This window comes from Erithacus rubecula (assembly GCF_903797595.1).
Source record: "Erithacus rubecula genome assembly, chromosome: 28".
Classification (NCBI taxonomy): Eukaryota; Metazoa; Chordata; class Aves; order Passeriformes; family Muscicapidae; genus Erithacus; species Erithacus rubecula.
Window position 1 is genome coordinate 3,420,360 of NC_136680.1, and position 20,342 is coordinate 3,440,701.

At 50.3% G+C, this 20,342-nt stretch overlaps 1 protein-coding gene across 2 annotated transcripts in view; it reads right to left on the reverse strand.

Moving 5' to 3' along the window:
• Positions 1 to 20,342, reverse strand: part of ADAMTS10 (ADAM metallopeptidase with thrombospondin type 1 motif 10) — a 70,882-nt gene that overhangs the window by 22,441 nt on the left and 28,099 nt on the right. For both annotated transcript variants that reach the window (XM_079328530.1, XM_079328531.1), the window contains exons 5-12: positions 18,601 to 18,818; positions 15,472 to 15,555; positions 14,967 to 15,112; positions 11,840 to 11,883; positions 9,607 to 9,712; positions 9,357 to 9,503; positions 6,370 to 6,511; positions 436 to 543 (exon numbers count right to left, since the gene is read on the reverse strand). In XM_079328530.1, the coding sequence (XP_079184656.1) occupies positions 436 to 543; positions 6,370 to 6,511; positions 9,357 to 9,503; positions 9,607 to 9,712; positions 11,840 to 11,883; positions 14,967 to 15,112; positions 15,472 to 15,555; positions 18,601 to 18,818 (995 nt within the window). The remainder of the gene's footprint in view (positions 1 to 435; positions 544 to 6,369; positions 6,512 to 9,356; positions 9,504 to 9,606; positions 9,713 to 11,839; positions 11,884 to 14,966; positions 15,113 to 15,471; positions 15,556 to 18,600; positions 18,819 to 20,342) is intronic.

Genomic DNA, 20,342 nt, shown 5'->3' on the forward strand with positions numbered 1-20,342 from the left:
GCCTCTCTCTCCTCTCCTCTCCTCTCCTTCCTCTCTCCTCTCCTCTCCTCTCCTCTCTCTCCTCTCCTCTCCTCTCCTCTCCTCTCTCTCCTCTCCTCTCCTCTCCTCTCCTCTCCTCTCTCTCTCCTCTCCTCTCCTCTCCTCTCTTTTGAAAAAACCCTGGTTAAAAGGCAGTTATCCCATATTCCATATTCTCTATCCCATATCCCACATCCCAGCCCTGCACAAGCTGAGCTCTGAGCTGACCCTGTGGTGGTTTCTGGGCTCTTTCGCCCATCCCAGCCTCCCTCCAGGACAGCTCTGGCAGTCAGGACAGGCTGCTGGCTGCTCCTAAATAAACTCCACGCTCCCAGTGCAAACAATAATCTCAATTTTGATTGAAAAGGGACCCAACCCCTGGGTGCCAGCTTGGTGCAGTGCCCAGGGCTGCCTCACCCCCTTGTCGATGGTGTTGGTCTGGCAGATGGTGCCCTCGGCTGCGGGGATGCTGTTGGTGATGCAGCGATTGCTTTTGCTCAGACACCACAGCTCGCTGCAGACTTCCTGCAGAGAGGGAGATTTGGCAGGGAGGAGGAGAGAGACAAAGAAACAAAACCCAGATTAGGATTTGCTTGTGCCAGGGGCAGCGTCACCAGCTGGGTGGGACATGGGGACAGAGGGACATGGGGACACCGAATGTCTTCAGCATAGTGGGAACAAGAAGATCAAACCCTGCCAGCTGTCCCCCATCTCTGAGCTCAGCCTAAGCACTTGTGGGGTTCTGTGTTGGGTTGATGTGGCCAGAAGTGTGGATTCTGTCACCATCTGTTGCAGCCGGGTGGGGCAGTGACCCTGATCTCCTGGCACATATTATCTGCTAATGGGCCAGGTTTAAACCAGCTGGGGCAATCATCTTTATCTTTCCCATGACCCACCCTTCATCCAGGAGGTATCACCTGTTAATGGGCCATTGTTAAAAACTGGGTGTGGCAGAGATTCTAGTATCTGTGGGAGATATCTCCTGCTAATGGACCATTGTTTAAAACTGGGTGTGGCAGTGATCTTTATCTCCTGGCACACATTATTTGCTAATGGGCCACCTTTAAATGAGCTGGGGCAATCATCTTCATCTTTCCCACAGCCCATCCTCCCTCCAGGAAATATCTCCTGTTAATGGGCCATTGTTTAGAACTGGGTGTGGCAGTGATCTTTATCACCTGGCACACATTAGCTGCTAATGGGCCAGCTGGGGCAATCATCTTTATCTTTCCACAGCCCATCCTCCCTCCAGGATATATCTCCTGTTCATGGCCATTGAGTCCCAGTGCATGACTGATAAAATTACATCATCCCACTGGGACATGCTCCAGCCAGGGGAGGAGCCAAACATTTCCTACCTAGATAAAAACTGAGATTTTGGACAGCAACTTATCCATCTTTCCACTGGATTCCAGAGGAAAGCCAGACCTTTCCACATCATCCCTGCACCTTCAGAGGAAACTGCACCTTCTCCAGGAGCACTGCTCCAGCTGAACCTCATCTGCCACTGCAGGAGGATGCAGCCACCATTGAATGGCACTGCTGCCACCACCCCGACTGATTGACGGGTGTCAGCTTGGATTCTGACTCTGGCAGGGTTGGGATTGTTCTTTGTAATACTGCATTTCTATTTGAATTTTCCTAGTAAAGAACTGTTATTTGTAATTCCTGTATCTTTGCCTGAGAGCCCCTTAATTTCAAAATCATAATGATAATTTGGAGGGAGGGGATTTACATTCTCCATTTCAAAGAGAAACTTCTGCCTTTATTGGCAGACACCTGTCCCTCAAACCAAGACAGGTTCCCTGGCTCTGGGGATTCCCACAGTTAAATTTTTCTGTTGTGCTTGGGTAGTGAAGACAAAATAATTCTATTCCAGCTGGGGACTCAGTCTCTTCAAACTTCGGGCCCTTTGCATCAACAATGTGAAAAGAGGAGGGCAGGCAAGCAAGCAAGGATGATGAAACTTCATTATTTGAGGCTATTAATTGGACAGTTGATTTCTGTATGCAAATAGACTGAAACCTATAAAAATGTGAGATCTGACCAAGCTCTCTTTTTCTTCCACCCTGGAGCCATCCAGGCAGTGGCACTGCTACTGTCAGGGTGTAGCCTTTGAAAGCCCATCAATAAATTCAATAAATTCCATTTTATTCCTCTTAACTCTGTCTGTCCTCACCCCAGGCTCAGGTGGCAGAGCTGATCCCCAGCCTGCCCTTGTCCCTTGGACACCTCAGCTACCCTATAACTCTTGTTTCCCTATAACACAGAAAGATATTATGGGGTGGATGTAACTGTTCTAACTATAAATATGAACAAAAGCATTAGTGTTAAATAAATAGATGTTAAAATATCCCTTAAATTTGAATAGCAAAAAGAAAAAAATAAAAATAAAGACCTCCTGCTGCTTCCCCAGGGAAGAAGAAAAAGAAAAAAAAAATCCTGCTTTTTCAAAGATGAAGAAAACTTTTGTTTGGATTGTTCTAATCCTTAAAGTGTGCCCCACAGTTAATATAGTCCTCAATAATAGTTCTAAAAAACCTGTTAATTTACAAAAAGTTTTACATAGTAATCAGAATTCCATTCTTCCAGGCAAATAATCACTGTGATGTCAAGACCACAGAAAATGCTCCTTGTAGAGGAATCTCCATAAACTAAAGAGAAATCTCCTCTCCCAATGAATTAGTAAAAAGACTATTTTAAAAATTATAAACTGATTGAATTGTTTTCTGAATGTTTTCAGTATTAAAAAATATTAAATGTGTGAGGGAAAGAAAAGTAATCTAAAGTTTTATTCTGAGACCTTTTTTTTCTTATAGTTTCTAATAGTAAAGTTTCCATTTTTACCACTTGAAGTTAAGCCTGTTTTACCTTCCTCCTAATCCTATGTCACATCACAGCTGGGGATGTCCCTGCTCACAGTGTGAGGTGCTGGACTGAGAATCCCAAAGATTCCTCTGGAATTTTTAGAGCTGGTTTTTTTGAAATCATCACAATAATGCCAGATCCAGAGCCAGCCCTTCAGAGCTGGGCACCTCTGGGTGTCTGCTGGGTGCATTGTGTCCACTGGGTGACTCCAGACCTCTTTCCAGGAGGTTTCCTGAGCCACAAACCCTGAGCTTCAGCCCATCCTGACCTCTTAGAGCTCCAGGAAATGAAAATCTTCTCTTGGCTATCGCAGGACCCACCCAAAAGTGAAATCAGAAAGTCCAGGCCCTTTCCATCTCCTGTGGCACTCAATGCCTCAGGCTGGACTTCAGCACTGCAAAGGAACTCCTAAAATCTCATTTCTGAGTGTCCTGCCTGGTCCCCATCCTGCTCCTGTTCCTGTGGAAAACTTCCTGCTTTTTAGAGCAGCTTGTCCTGACTGGGATGATCCAGGAGATGTTACACAGTGACAGAAACTGTCCTGGGATGGGACAGCCTGAGCTGCCACCCCTGCTGCCACTGCCATGGAATTGTGCAATTCACCTTGGGAAAGCCCTCTGAGATCATCAACCATCAACCCAGCACTGCCAGGCCCAGCACTAAATCATGTCCCCAAGTGCCACAGGGCATTCCAGGGGAGGGGACCCCACCACTGCCCTGGGCACACAATGCCTGTCCCACCCTTTCAGTGAAAAAAATTGTTCCTGATACCCAACCTAAACCCACCCTGAGCACCTTGAGGCCATTCCTTCCTGTCCTGTCACTTGTCACCTGGGACAAGGCTGAGCCCCTCCCAGCTGTCCCCTCCTGTGCAGAGCCACAAGGGCCCCCTGAGCCTCCCTTTCTCCAGGTTGAGCCCCTTCCCCAGCTCCCCCAGCCCCTCCTGGAGCTCCAGCCCCTTCCCCAGCTCTGTTCCCTCCCCTGGACACTCTCCAGCCCCTCAGTGTCCTTGTTGGGGTGAGGGTCCCAAAAATGACCCAGGATCTGAGATCCCTCAGCAGTGCCAGCTCAGGGGACAGTCCCTGCCCTGCTGTTCCTGCTGGCCACACCATTCCTGACACGAGCCAGGATGTCCTGGGCATTCTTGGCCACCTGGGCACGCTCTGGCTCCCTCCTGCCTGGCACAGTTACCATCATCCCCCTCCTGTCCCAGGGCAGCAGTGACCAGCAGGCAAATCTGCCTGTCCCCAGTGAGGTGACAGCACCTTCTTCACTCTGGGCTGGATCCCACCTTCCAATCCCTCATTCCTGCCCCTCAGCAGCTCCAGAGCAGCAACCCCAGAGCAAGAACCCCAGAGCAGCATCCCCAGAGCAGCATCCCCAGAGCAGCAACCCCAGAGCAGCAGCCCCAGAGCAAGAACCCCAGAGCAGCATCCCCAGAGCAGCAATCCCAGAGCAGCAGCCCATCCCCAGGAGTGGCTGATCAGAGATTGGGAATCCTCCCTGCCAGGAGGGTGGAGGGATGATCTGGGGATTGCTCTGCTCCCCTCCAGCCCTGGGACAGCAGAGTGCCCCAGGGAGAGTTGGCAAAGGGAAGCCCTGAGGGATCCATGCAGGGGCTGTGATCTGATATCATTCATTGCACCAGAGCTGCAAAGGGAATTTGGCTCCCAACCCCTTCCCCAAGGCCAGCTGCAGATGTCTGTCTGTCCCTTCTCCAGGCATCCACCCCTCTGGGATGCTCTGGCAGAGCCAGAGAGAGCTCTGGGGAGCAGGAGCCCCTTGTCCCTGTCACCAAGGGCTTCCTGGTGACCTCTCAGCTGGTTTGGGTTGGAAAGGACCTGAAAGGTCACCTTGTTCCAACCCTTAGTAAATGACTATTTAAAAAATAATACAGTTTTGAATGACTGACTGAATTGTTTTCTGAGTGTTTTCAGTATTAAGAAATTGAAATGTGTAAGGGAAAGACTGACACCTTCACTAGATGAAGTTGTTCCAAGCTGGCCTGGAATCCTCTCCATCCTCATGACACCCATCAGTCACCCCCTCTCCTGGCCTGGAGGGAGGGATGCTGCCTTGCTGGCCCCATCCCTCTGGAGTTTGTTTCCAGGGGCACAGGATGGGTGGTTCACACATTGATGACCCAGATTTTCCTGCATACAGAAACCTTTGGGCTTCTCCCAAACCACAACAGGGCTGGAGGGATCACCCAGGGACATTTGTGTGACCCTTGGATCACACAAGTGATGTGATCAGACATAGGAATATCTGCCTGGGCTAAAAATTAACTGGGGGACAGGGGGAGGTTCCCATTCCCTCAGCTGAGCAGGGACACAGACCCCAGTGGGTGGCACCTGACATGGGACACCACGAATAGGAAAAGCAAATTCTTTGGAGTCAGACTGCTCCTGCTACATCTGCCCCGTGTCCAGCAGGCTCTGAGCCCTGGGCCATGTTCAAAGCACTCCTGAGTCCTGCTCAAGGCATCAACCTTGCCCTGCTGTCACCAGGATGAGCTGGTGGCAGCACCAGGAGCTGGGCAGTGTTGGAGGCTCCCAGTGCCAGCCTGGCTCACACCAGGGCACTGCCACGGCACAGCTGGGCTGGGCTTTGCACAGAGACACAGAAACCAAACCCTGAGCTGCTGAGTTTGCTCCTTCACAGCTTTTCAGGGCATGGCTTGGAGCTGGAAAAACCTCTGAGATCATTGAGTGCCACTTTTGACCGACTCCCGAATTTTCAACCAGCCCAGAGTGCCACGCCCAGGCGTTCCTTGGGCATCTCCAAAGGTGGGGACTCCAAACCTCCCTGGGCAGCCCCTGCCAATCCCTGACCACCCTTTCCATGGAGAAATGTGCCCCTGCTGCCTGTGATCCCACTGCTGGCTCCTCTGTTTCCCCCAAAAGAATGTGCTTTAAAGAGCTCAAGAACAGATGTTCCCTCACCACTCTGCAGACCCTTCAGGACATTGAGAACAGCAAAGAGCCAGGTTCAGACCCAGGAAAACTTTTTTCTCCTGGACCAGCCCTTCCTTTCAGTGTTTTCCTGGGTTCAGACAGCATAGGATGGCAGTGAGGTGGCAGGGGAGGGGGGTTAGGTGGGCAGCAACATCCCTCACCTCACTGGGACAAAGACTTTTCCTGAGTTTATGTGAGCAGCACAATGACTGCTGGTAAGGATTATGGAAAATATAACCTTGTACAAAGAGAGGGGATGAAGGGGACCTTGGGGACCAGCAGCAGGCAAGGAAGAGACAAGAAATCTCTTACCATGGGATTAATCTGAGCCAAACTGAGCTGGGACCAACATTTAAGGATGGGACACCCCCTCCTGTGCGCTCTGCCAGCACGGAGCTCACCGGGAGCTCAGCAGTGCCCTGGTTTGGGGCAGGACAGTGATGTGGCAGCAGGGGCAGCCCCAGGGAGCTTCCCTTCCCCCCACCCCTCCTCCAGGAACCGATAGTAAAGCAGGAAGGCTCTCTACCCCGTATTTACACTGGCGGGATTTGACTCCGTACTGGAAGCGGCACTGCTCGTCGGCATCGTACGCCTGGCCTGGGGCCACCGTGGGGTAGATGAAATCCTGCTTGGGGGGAGCGTTGTTCAGGCACAGCCCCATCCCTGAGCTGAAAGCAGAGAGGGAGAGTCAGAGCTCAGCAAGGCTGAGGGGACAGAGAGCACTGAGGAGGGGGAGAGCGGCTGCTGCTCCTGACTCCACTGGGCTGAGCGTGGGGCAAATCTGGGTTGGGGAAAGCAAATCCTGGTTTCAAGGTAACTCTGGAAGTGTTGATTGCAGGGTTCATAGAATCCTGGAATATCCTGAGCTGGATCCTCAGGGATCACCAGTGCAGCCCCTGTCCCTGCCCAGCCCCCCCCAACAATCCCAGCCTGAGCATCCCTGAGAGTGTCCAAACTGTTGGGAAGGATGAGAAGTTGACAGGAAGGTCTCACGGATATATATGTATAACCGAAAGATTTTTGAATGTAGAATCTGAAGAAGGAATAGAAATGATAGCAAGTTTTGATGCAGAAGAAAGAATTGCTGAGTGAGTTTTACTGGGTAACTAAGAAAGCAAAGAGCAGGTGAGTTGGAAGGGGCTTTTATGACTTAGAGCAAAGGAGGAATCCACCTTTTGCTTTTACCAAGCAAAAGGATTTTCACAGACAAAAAGAATGCCATGTTGCAAGTAGAGAAAAAAATCTAAAAATTTTCCACTGCAAGAAAACTGAAAAACAACTTCTTGCTTAAAGTGTAACATACTAACCTTTGTGACTGGAAAATCAAAACATTAATATGGTAATGTTAGTAGGTATGATAGGCTATAGGTAATAGTAAATATATTGACTGGATGTCATGTTTTAAGATGCTCTGAAATGAAAAGTAAATAATGCATTGTAACCAGAACTAGAAGATTTCAGAGGAACCCACAGCTGTGGCTGAAAAGGCCAAGACCCGTGAATTGCTGCATCATTTAGATACAATAAACAGCATTTAACGAGCCCGCCTGGAGCTCTGCATTCCTCATTTGAAGCTCTTACACCAAACGCTCCTGCAGCTCTGGCAGCCTTGGGACCATTCCCTGGGGAGCCTGGGCAGTGCCAGCACCCTCGGGGGGAAGAACCTTTCCCTGAGCTCCCTGCCAAGGCCTGACACAGCTCCAGCTGTTCTGCAGGCTCTTGCAGCCCCTGGTTGCTGCTGTGGCAGAGTGGAGGCAGGTGTGCCCAGGCAGGTGTGCCCAGCACCCTCAGGTGGGCAGTGGATTGCAGAGGAGCTGCCCCCACCCAGCTGTGAAGCCCCAGCTGAGAGGAGCCCCCCTTTCCCAGCCCATCCTGCTGCTTGCCAGAGCTTTGTAGGAGCATCCAAATTCAGCCAGAAACTCCTCTCCCTCCCCTTTCCTCGCTGCTCTCCTCACTCCCCCTAAATCAAAGCTGCTGTCATCACCCCCAGCCCCAAACCCTGCACACACTGTGTCCCACAGGAGGCTCCTGGAGCTGGGGAGGCCAGCAGGGAGCACGAGGAGCAGGATGAACTCTCCATCCTCCCCCAAGCCTGCCAGGAGCTGGGGTCAGCAGAGGACGAGCAGCCTGGCTGTGCCACGTGCTGCACGCCGGGTCACCGGCCAGGGGGACAGGGCTGGCAGCTGCCAGCTGTGGGGTTTGCCTGAGCCAGGCTTGGCCAGGCCTTGCAGGACACAGGGAGCCCCTTGGGGAGGAGCCCTGGCTGCTGTTCTGCTCTTCAGGCTCCCTGGAGGCTTCACTCCACACTGACCCCACACTTGTGCTGCTTCCACTCGTCCCTCAAGCCCTGCCCAGTCCTTCCTTTGGGAAGTGCAATTGTCCTACAAAAAAATCTCATCAAAATGGATCCCAAAGGATTGGTTTGGGATAGAAACCCAGGGGCTGCCTGAACCTTGCCAAGGATTTGATTCAGGCATGGTGACAGCCTCAACTCTGGGGTTTAGGAGCCTAAATCATGGAATGGTTTGGGGTGGGAGGGACCTTAAAACTGATCTCTTTCCACCCCTGACGTGGCAGGGACACCCCCACTGTCCCAGGCTGCTCCAGCCCCAATGTCCCCAGGGATCCAGGGGCAGCCACAGCTGCTCTGGGCACCTCCACCCTCACAACAAAGAAATTCCTCCTAATATCCAAACTGCACTCTTTGAGTTCACATCCATCCCCCCTTGTCCTGTTGCTTCTCCTGAAACAATAACTAAAAAAAAGCTGCTCCTAAAAAAGCTCCTAAAGCTGCTTTGGATGAAAAAGAAAACCAAGATCTTTGCTCTTTCACACTGAAAATTCCTCCTCACTGCCTGGAGTAAGTGCCTGCACCACACAGACCCAATGCTGTCCCCAGACCCTCCTTCCCCACCACACCAACCCTTCTCTGCCATTCCTGGCTGGACTTCAGAACCATCCAAATGCCTCCAGGGGAGACTGATCTATTCATGAAGTTTCTGGATGTGGGAAACCCAAATAAAGCCCTCTCAGCCACAACATGATGGGTTTAGATGTTCAACAGGCAGGAAAAACCCAGGGAAGTCTGAAGGAAGGAAAGAATGTGACTGTGGGGACAGAATGAAGTGTTGGGGGACAAGACAGGAGGTGCTAGGGGATGTGGGGGTCTGTTGGTGGATTCTGCAGGGAATCAGGGAAGCAGCTTGCATTTCTGAAGGAAAACATAAGAGAAAAGAATTATAAAAATGATTGTGCACCTGCAGGGTGTGTGAGAGACATGAGAGGGGTGTCACCTCTCCTGGACCAATGGAATAATTTCTATCCTTGCTGCCACAAACCCCCTTATATCAGTGTAATGCTCCTTTAAATAAAGACTTTCTGCTCGTGGATTTTTGCTTCTCCAGAGCACAAAGGAACTTTGTTGCTGTATTCTTTGTGCCTCTCCTAAATTCAACAGGGGGTTCTCACAAGAGATTGGTGAGGCTGGAGGAAGGTTAGGGGTGGATTCCTTACTCCAGGAAGCTGGTGATGTAATCCCTGCTGCAGGTGGACCACACGAAGGGGTTGGTTTTCATGGTGATGTGAGCAGCCATCAGCTTGGCCGTCTCCTGTCCCCGCGAGCCGCAGCTGTTGCCGACCCCGTCGTGGTTCATGCCAAACCTGGAGGGCAGCAAGGCACAGAGAGGAGCTCAGCTGGGTTTGGGCACAGCTGGGTGTCCCCCAGGCAGGGTTTGCAGCCCCCCAGGGGCTGTGGGGTGCTCACGTGTGGCCGATCTCGTGGGCAATGGTGAAGGCGGTGGCCAGCCCGATGTCCTCGTTGATGCTGCAGCTCCTCTCCCTCTCACACATCCCCCCCACGGGGGCCAGGCCTGGGAGGGGACAGAGCTGTCACACAGGGTGCCTGATAATCCTTTCCATGAAGAAATTTTCCCTAAAATCCCATCTAAACCTCCCCTAGCACAGCTTGGTGCTTTTTTCTCTCCTTCTGTCCCTGTTCCCAGACCCCAACCCCTTGGCTGTCCCCTCCTGTCAGGGAGCTGTGCAGAGCCTGAGCCTCCTTTTCTCCAGGCTGAGCCCTTTTCCAGCTCCCTCAGCCTCTCCTGGGGCTCCAGATCCTTCCCCAGCTCCATTCCTTTCCCTGCTCATGCTCTACCACCACATTTCATCAAAACCAAACCTCTGGCTTGGCTCAGCTCTGCCCCAGAGTTAAAGGACAGGCTGAGTTAAAACCCTCAGTGGATCTTACACACTGTAACACTGAGCACAGCCAGTTCCTTCTCAACATTGCTCTGGGCTTTGGGATGGACTCATGTCTCTTATAGGTCATGGTCACTCAGCACTGATGGTAAATTAACAGTGACAGACCCAGAAATGCTAAGAAAGGGTCAAAATCCTCTGAATTTCATATCCAAACTGTGCAGAGAGGAGCAGTCCTTGGCACAAACCAGGTGGGGGAATCTCAGGTGGGCTGCACCAGTTCTGGGCCATCCAAACCTTGCCAGGGAGAGCTGAGCAAGGATCCAACCTTGGCTCTGCCTGGCACCCACCAGGAACCCAGCATGGCTCACTGGGAGGACTGGATGATGCTGAAATCCCCCTGAATTGTGGCAGCAGATTCTGCACAAACTGTGCCACTGCCCTGGGCAGGGAAGGGCCTGGCTGTGCCAGGGGAATGATTTGAGCCATTCCAGCTCCTCCAGCCTCAGCCTCCCTCCCTGTACAGCCTCAGGGGTCAGAGATGCAGCAGCTCTGCCCTTTGCAGTGCAGTGATTCAGAGCAGAAATCCCTCCCTGCCCGCTCAGTCTAGACCAGGGCGAGACAAAGGAGCAGCTGCAGCCAGAGAGGGCTGCAGGGTCTGGCTGTGTCAATAAAGAATTCCCTCTACAGTCATCAAAAACTGTCAGATTTCTCCCTGCTCAGCCAGGAATACTCCAGCAGCCATGGACAAGCCCTAAAAATGAGTGGTTCTTAATCATCAGGCTGGAGCTGGTCCAGGGATGGAAAGAGGAGTGTTCCAGGGCCATCCATCCTCGTTTAGCATTCTCAGAAGGGATGAGAGGCTGGAAACCACTGATCTGATCCTGGCCTTGCTGCTGGTGCTGGGGCAGGAGCTTCACCTTCACTGGGAAGGGATGGCACAGGTGGGATGGAACAGCTGGGAAGGGGATGGAACAGCTGGGAAGGGGAATGAACAGGTGGAAAGGGGAATGGCACAGGTGGAAAGGGATGAAACAGCTTCAAAGTGAGGGCACTGGTGGGAAATGGGATGGAGCAGCTGGGAAAGGATGGCACAGATGGGATAAAGGATGGCACAGGTGGGAAAGGGGAATGGCACAGCTAGAAAGGGGATGGCACAGGAGGGAAAAGGATGAAACAGCTGAAAAGGGATGGCACAGGAGGGAAAAGGATGAAACAGCTGGAAAGGGATGGCACAGGTGGGAAGGAATAGCACAGATAGGAAAAGGAAATGGCACAGCTGGAAAGGGATGAAACAACTTCAACTAGCACAGGTGGGAAAGGGAAACAGCACATGTGGGATAGGGGGTGGCACAGGTGGGATAAGGGATGGCACAGGTGGGATAGGGGGTGGCACAGGTGGAATAAGGATGGCACAGGTGGGATAAGGGATGGCACAGGTGGGATGGGGGGTGGCACAGATGGGATAAGGGATGGCACAGGTGGGATAGGGGGTGGCACAGGTGGGATAAGGGATGGCACAGGTGGGATAGGGGGTGGCACAGGTGGAATAAGGATGGCACAGGTGGGATAAGGGATGGCACAGGTGGGATAGAGGGTGGCAGAGGTGGGATGGGGGGTGGCACAGGTGGGATAAGGATGGCACAGGTGGGATAAGGGATGGCAGGTGGGATAGGGGATGGCACAGGTGGGATGGGGGGGTGGCACAGGTGGGATAAGGGATGGCCCAGCCCACCCTCATCACACCAGAGTTCTGTGTGCTGCTGGGAGCAGCTGAGGGCTGTGGGAATTGCACTCACCCAGGGTGCCACAGGGCTTGTTCTTGTAGATGCAGATGTCATACCTGGGGGGGAGAGAGGGCAGTGTTAGGGACACTTCTGATTTTGGGAGTTGTCATTTCATCAATGTGTTCACATCCAAACCACTCCAAAGCATCCTGTGGAACATTTCTGGGCTGGAAAGCACCAATGGTGCCAGGCAGGACAACACTCACTTTGCCCAGGCTGAGATTCACTGAGGGTTTTAACTCTGGGGCAGAGCTGAGCCAGGCTCAGCTTGGTTTTGATGAAATGTGGTGGTAGAGAATAAGCAGTGAAGGGAATAGAGCTGGGGAAGGATCTGGAGCCTCAGGAGAGGCTGAGGGAGCTGGAAAAAGGCTCAGCCTGGAGAAAAGGAGGCTCAGGCTCTGCACAGCTCCCTGACAGGAGGGGACAGCCAAGGGGTTGGGGTCTGGGAACAGGGACAGAAGGAGAGAAAAAAGCACCAAGCTGTGCTAGGGGAGGTTTAGATGGGATTTTAGGGAAAATTTCTTCATGGAAAGGATTATCAGGCACTGGAATGGGCTGTCCAGGGCGGTGGTGGAGCCACCACTCCTGGAGGTGTTAAAAACTTGAGCAGATGTGGCACTTCAGGATATGGTATAGTGGGCAAGAGAATTCGGTCAAAGGTTGGACCTGATGATCTTGGAGGCCTTTTCCAACCTTAATGATTCCATAAATCAGCAGGGACCAGGTTACTCCAGACTGGAGCTCTGTGGGTTTGAGTTCTGTCCCCCAGCACTCCTGGGAGCCATTGGGCACAGGGGACAAGGACAGGACCAAACCCTGCTCTGCAAGCTCAGGTCTCTTGTAGGAAATTATATCAATCAAACAGAGAAACATGGAATCTCTGCGTGGTTTGGGTTGGAAAAGATTTTAAAAATCATCCCATTCCACCCCCTGCCATGGGCAGGGACAGTTTCCACTACCCCAGGGTGCTCCAAGCCCCATCCAGCCTGGCCTTGGACACTGCCAGGGATCCAGGGGCATATGAAATTCTGATTAAAAACAAAACAAAACAAAACAAAACAAAACAAAACAAAACAAAACAAAAAACAAAAAACAAAAAATCTCAGTTTGAAAACATGTTCCATTTCAAACCCCACTGTGGTTTCATGAAAACACTCCAGTGATTTTTTTTTATCTATTTTTTTTCAGTTCAGTTTTTTACTGAGAGTTTTCCAAACAAATCCAATCTGGGTTGATTCAAGGTGACTCTTCCCTCTGTTCCTGGCCTCGACTTCCAGCCATTGCATGAAGGAATCCACTGTTTGCACATCATTAGCTGGGTACAAGGAAAGGTAAAACAAGGAGAGCAAAAACCTTCTCCAGATGGAAATGCAGCGTCCCCAAAATGGGAAGAGGGTGGCAGCTCCAAATGAGACCAGTTTGGGTTAGAAAGGGACTATTCTCATTTCCTTGCAAAGATAAACATTTGGGGTTTGCAAATCTGAGCTGAAAGGCTGAGAGCTGGGTAGGGTGGGGTCAGCTGGGGGAGCTGGGGCCAGCTGGGCTGGGCCACCCCAGAGCCAGGCTGGGCTCACTGAGGATTGTGACCCCTGAGTGGCTTTGGGGACACTGGGCAGGACTGAGGATTGTGACCCTAAAGCAGGTTTGGGGACACCCACAGGGTGAAGATTGAGGATTGTGACCCCAGAGTGGGTTTGGGGACACTGGGCAGGACAAGGATTGTGACCCCAGTGTGGGTTTGGGGACACTGGGCAGGTCAAGGATTGTGACCCTAGTGTGGGTTTAAGGACACCTGGCAGGACCCTCTGGCACCGCTCACCCCACTGACCCCTCAGGGATGAGGGTGGGCAGTGAGAAGGGGCAGCACACAAAGGGTTAATTGCGACACATTCCCGGGGATGGCTCCTGTCCCTCTGGCCCTGACACTCCCTGCAAGTGCCCAAACCTCTCCCCTCCTCTCGGCAGGAAACAAAACATTTGTTGCTTTGTTTTGAGCGAATGCCTTCAAAGCCTTCGGGGGCTCGGCTTTGACGCGTCCCCGCAGGAGAAAAAAGCCCCGAGCTCAGCAAGATCTTATCGGGACACCGGGAATTTATGGGGCCGGATGCGCCGGGCGCTGTCCAAGCTCCGGGCTGCCTCAAACATCTGGAGCGACGATGGAGAGCTCGGAGCCGGCGTTTGCATCCCAAAGAGCTGCAGCCCCCTCGGGAGGAGGAAAATCTGGGAAAATCTATGGCTCCTCTGTGGGATCTCATCCATGGAATTTTCCAGGCTCGGGCGGGAAGTGCAGCAGGAGAGCAGCACATGGATCAAGGGAGCGGCTCCCATTTGGAGGCTCCTGTCCAGCACTTCCATTTCCTGACTTTCTTCTGCTCTGCAGGAGTTGGGGAAGGCACAGGATAATGTTGGGTTTGGTTTTGGGTCTCCCAGGATGTTTCGCCTCTGCCCAAGTAGGGATTTGTGGGGGACAATCCTGGACACAGCCAGCAGCACTTGGGGAGCTCAGCACTCCCTGTGCCCCCCAGACCCACAGCATCCTGTGGCCTTCAGCTGCTCTACCATCCCTTCCACTGTCCCTGTCATCCTCTCTGTGTCCTCCTTCCTTCTGACCATCCATACATCATCCATCCATCATCCATCCATCCATCCATCCATCCATCCATCCATCCATCCATCCATCCATCATCCATCCATCCATCATCCATCCATCATCCATCCATCCATCATCCATCCATCATCCATCCATCCATCCATCATCCATCCATCATCCATCCATCCATCCATCCATCCATCCATCCATTCACCCATCACCCATCCATCCATCATCCATCCATCATCCATCATCCATCCATCCATCATCCATCCATCATCCATCCATCATCCATCCATCATCCATCCATCCATCCATCCATCCATCCATCCATCCATCCATCCATCCATCCATCCATCCATCCATCCATCATCCATCCATCCATCCATCCATCATCCATCCATCCATCCATCCATCCATCCATCCATCCATCATCCATCCATCCATCCATCCATCCATCCATCCATCCATCCATCCATCCATCCATCCATCCATCCATCCATCCATCCATCCATCCATCCATCCATCCATCATCCATCCTGGGCTCACCTGGTGATCAGCACGGCTGTGTCGTGGTTGGCGATGCCGTTCTCAGGGATGGCGTTCCCGTTGCCGTTCCTGTTCACAATGGATTTCTGCCACTTGCAGAAGCTGTCCAGGGATTTCCCAGCATGGTGGTTGATCTCCAGCGTGGGCTGGAATGGAAGCAATAGGAGAGTACATTCCCAGGAAAGCTGTGGTGGGAAGGCACTGCCCATTCTGTACCAGCAGAGCACTGACACCACTCCAGACACCCCCAGATCCTCATGGAGGCCGTGGGAAAGCAAGAAAGGTGAGACTTTAGGAGAACTAAATCTGCTTAAACCTCCCTGAAGTCACCATATAATGGAAAAAATCAGATTCCCAGAGGTCTCCTCAGCCCAGTCCTCACAGGGCATTGGGTGGATGTGGAGCAGCCAGGTTGGGGGGAATCCCTGGGAGTGACATCCAGGGGGACACACAGCTCCTGAAGGGGATTGCAGACACAGGACAGGCTCAGCAAAGCCCAGCTTACCTGATCCTCCGTGAGCAGGATCAGCCGGGTCACCAGGATATTGACAATATTGCCCAGACTCGAGTCCTGGAAAAGTTTGGCAACCTGACCTCCAAGAAACAAGAAAAGAGGAGTCTTAAAAATGAGCTCTGTGTCTGGGTGAGCTGGGGAGGGCTGGGCAGGGCAGGGAATTGGGGCTGGAATCTGAGCACAACACTGAGAGCAATGAGGGATTTGTCTTTAATAACAAGCTGTGGATCTGCTGGTAGATAAAACCAGCATTGAGAGATAAAAGAAACAATGCGAAGGATTCCACTGATTGGTGAATGGGAAAAGAGATTTGCCTTTACAAACAAACTGTAGGTTTGCTGGTAAAAGAAATAGGATATTGAAAGATGAAAGAAGCAATGAGGGAAAACTATGAATTCTATAAGAATTAAAAATTCAAAGGGAGGGTTGTACATTAGAGGGAAATCTCAGGTATCAGGTGTTCCGGGAAGTCTGTGCCTCTTAAGTACCTCAGCCAAGGGGGTAAGAGAGAGGGAAACTAGGATAAAAAGGAGGCTGTGTCCTTCAAAGACTTGAGAGACCCCAGGGGGATGTCCCATGGCCTCTCCCTTTATTCAAATAAAGTTACAGGACTCCTCTGTCTCCTTTTTGGACATAAATCTCTGATGTTTGTAGATTAATTTTCCTGACAACATTTTTGGGAAGCAGGGATGCAAATGGGACTCATCACTAACTGAGTAGCAGAATCCCCTAAACCACGGGCTGAGCTCTCTGTCTCCGAGCAGGGAAGCCAAAATCCCGCAGCCCGCAGCCCAGGTGGGGGCATTTTGGGCAGCCCAGGGATGGAGCTTTGCTGAGGGGAGGGCACAGCATCCCCCAGGAACGTGCCAAACCCGGCCGGTGTTTCGGAGCAGATGAAACGCGCCCGAACCGGGATTGTTTGAAAATCTGGCGTCGGCTTTAGAAATGCAAAGCATGAAAAGCGATCCTGCGGAGGACGGGACAAAGAGCCGTCACAGAGGGGCTTTCAGAGGCTTGATGGAGAACTTCCAAACCCATCTCACCTCACAGGAGGATCCAGCGCGGCCAATTCAGGCTTTTAATGCGCCCAGCCTGGTACCCTGCGGGCAGCAGAACCCCGAGCAGAAGCAGAGCTGGGGGGATTTCTGCCGCCCCTCTCCCTGCTCAGCCCCCAAGCGTGAGAGCCCCCTGTCCTTATGCTTTCCCATGTGTTTCTCAGCTTGCCTGAGTGCATTTGCAATGCTAATTTGAGCTGAGAGATGCTGCTCAAAGAAAGGCTTTTGTTCTCGCAGCCCGGGGTCAGACGGGGCAGAGTTTACCTCTGCAGGCTCTGGGGTCCCAGTGCTCAGCAGCTGCAGCCTGGCAGGATTTGTGACCCCAAAGCCTGGGGAGACACCACTGCCAGCCTGGGACAGACCTGATTTCCCTGCTGTGTCCAGTTCTGGCCCCTCAGTTTAGGGAGTATGTCCAGAGAGCAACAAGGCTGGTGTGGGGCTGGAACAAAATCCCTGTGAGGAAAACTGAGGGAGCTGGGGGTGTTCATCCTGGAGAAAAGGAGACTCAGGGGTGACCTGATCACTCTCTGGAACTCCCTGAAAGTTGTGCTCAGTTGGGGTTTGGTGTCTTTTCACCAGGCAGCACTGACAGAAGAAGAGGACACAGTCCCAAGCTGTGCCAGGGGAGATACAGGTTGGACATTAGGAAAAAGTTTTTCACAAAAAGAGTGATAAAGTACTGGAATCATCTGCCCAGGGAGGTGATGGAGTCACCATACCTGGATGTGCTTAAAAAACACTGGATGTGGCACTGAGTGCCATGGTCTAGTTGAGGTGTTAGGGCTGGGTTGGGCTGAATCTTGAAGGTCCCTTCCAACCTGGGCATTTTGTGAAATTCTGTGAAATTCTGTGAAATTTTGTGAAATTCTGTGAAATTCTGAAATAGTGCAGGAAATTCTCCTTTTCCCAACAGGGATATTTGGGGTGATGAGCTCTCCCCCAGCCCACGAGGCTCCAGGTGCATGTGGGAGAAACTTTTGGACAGTAAATTAATATGATCATGCAGAAGTTGATTTATTGTTTATTTTTAAGTTTTAATTTTACATTTTAAGATAACTGTTTATGTGATTAGGCATTTTTTGATTGGTGCTTTTATGCTGTTTATGTGCTTTGTACGAACTTTTTAGGAATGATGATTGGTGGTTGTTTAGAACTCTACTGCTTACTTTCATTTTGGATTTTTTAATTTGCATTTCTGTGTTAATTTTTAAGTTAATTTTTTAATTTTTAAAAATCAATTTTTAATTTTTGAATTTAATTTTTGTGTTTTGTTTTTTAGCTCTTTCTCTTTTGATTTAGCACAATTTGTGTTTCCGTGGCTTTGAAGGGTCTCAACAAGTTGCAGAAAAACATTTAAAAATGGCTCATTCTGTGCACTTGTTATACAAATATCTATATATAATATAGATATAATATATAATATATAAACATTGGTTTAAACTAAGAAATATATAGAAAACCAGCTAAGATTGTCAAGAAACAGCAAAATATGCAGAAAAACAACTAGGCAGCAAAATATGGATGAGAGGAATGTCACATTTGTCTTTACAAACAAGCTGTAGATCTGCTGGTAGATAAGGTTAGCACTGAGAGATAAAACAAGCAATGGGATGGATTCCACTGATTGATGAATGGGAAAATATATTTGTCTGTACAAACAAACTGTAAGTTTGCTGAAAAATTAAATTGGATATTGGAAGATGAAAGGAGCAATGGGGGAAATAATGAATTCTATAAGAATTTAAAAATAAAAGGGAGGGTTGTACATTAGAGGGGAATCTCAGGTGTTTGGGATGTCTGTGCCTCTCAAGTACCTCAGCCAAGGGGAAAGAGAGAAGGAAACTGGGATAAAAAGGAGGCTGCATCCCCAAAAATTGGAGAGACCCCAGGGTTATTCCGCATAGCCTCCCCCTTTATTCAAACAGACCAAAAAGAACTCCTCTGCCACCTCTGGCATTTGTGGATTAACTCTCCCAACACAGAAAAAAACCCATCTAAACGCCGTTTGGCTGGTGCTCACACATCCCAAACTCATTGTCTTAGAGGAGTGGGGTGTAACACTTACAATATTCATGATGGCCAGGATGTACTGCTCGATGTCCCTGCGGCCGTGGTACCCGACCATCATCTTGTCAGCCACCACCAGCGTCTCCACGTAGCGCTCGGTGCTCACCGACCTCTTGAGGGGCAGCTGCCCCCTCTGGCTGTGGTTCCCCGGTGGCTTCAGAGGGGAGGGTTTCAGTGTCCTCAGCCACCAGTGCCTCCCCTTCCAGGGCTTCTCGTCTGGGGAGGCAATGGGATGGGTTCTGTGCCCTCGGGAAGGAGAGCTCAGGGGTGGAGGGGTGGGTTTGAGGGGAGGAAAGGTGGTGGAGGAGATCTCAAGATGCACCAGGAGGAGTTTAGTGTTGGGAAGGATGAACCAGAAAAACCTTACACATATATGAGCCAGGAAAACCTTACAAATATATGAACCAGGGAAACCTTACACATATATGAACCAGGAAAACCTTACACATATATGAATCAGGAAAACCTTACCAATATATGAACCAGGAAAACCTTACCAATATATGAATCAGGAAAACCTTACCAATACATGAACCAGGAAAACCTTATAAATATATGAATCAGGAAAACCTTACCAATATATGAATCAGGAAAACCTTACCAATATATGAACCAGGAAAACCTTACACATATATGAATCAGGAAAACCTTACCAATATATGAACCAGGAAAACCTTACACATATATGAATCAGGAAAACCTTACAAATATATGAACCAGGAAAACCTTATAAATATATGAACCAGGAAAACCTTACCAATATATGAACCAGGAAAACCTTACAAATATATGAATCAGGAAAACCTTACCAATATATGAATCAGGAAAACCTTACCAATATATGAGCCAGGAAAACCTTACCAATATATGAACCAGGAAAACCTTACAAATATGAATGCTTAGATTCTGAGAATATGGAAACCATAAGTGAGATTGAAATGAAAGCCATCTTTGAGATATTAAACCTCAAATAACTAATACCAATACCAAAGCTTACTAAATAACTAGAAGACAATAGGATGGCCAGCTGAAAGTAATCCCCTCTCAACAGAACAATATCTTCTACTGGAGGGCAGGTCCAAAGGTCAGAGAAGACCCTGCTGGGGTCCAAAAAGTAGTTTTTAAAGTATAACACACTATGTAATATAATGATTCTTATAGGCTGTATGTAAATGCTATAGGATTTGTATCTTGTGTTAGATTGGTTAGTGGAAATTAGAATATACATCATAGAAAAAGATTTATTGTATTGTAAATGGGAAAATTGCTCTCTTACTGCTACCACCCCTCTCTTGCCTCTCTTACCCCCTCACCCTCTTATTCTCTCACTTTTTTCTCTTATCCCCATTCTCTCTCTGTCCTGCTCTGGGCTGTGGCTGGCAGCCCTTAGCAGGACTCTGTATATCCACACCCTTACAATAAACTCAAATTTAAGACCAGCTTACACAGAGCACCTGAGTGTGTCCCTGAGGACCATCCACCTTGATACAGAGACTCCCACAGTTTAGGATAGATGTCAGGAAAAAATCCTTCACTCCAAGAGGGACTGGGCAGTAGAATTGTTTGCCCAGGGAGGTGGTGGAGTCACTGGAAGCCTAAAAAAAGCCTGCATGTGGCACCCAGTGCCAGGGTTGAGGTGGGGAGGTGTTAGGTCACAGGTCGGACTAGATGATCTTAAGGGTCTTTTCCAACCCATTCTGTGATTCTGAGATTTGTGCACCATGTGTTCACCTAGAAAAT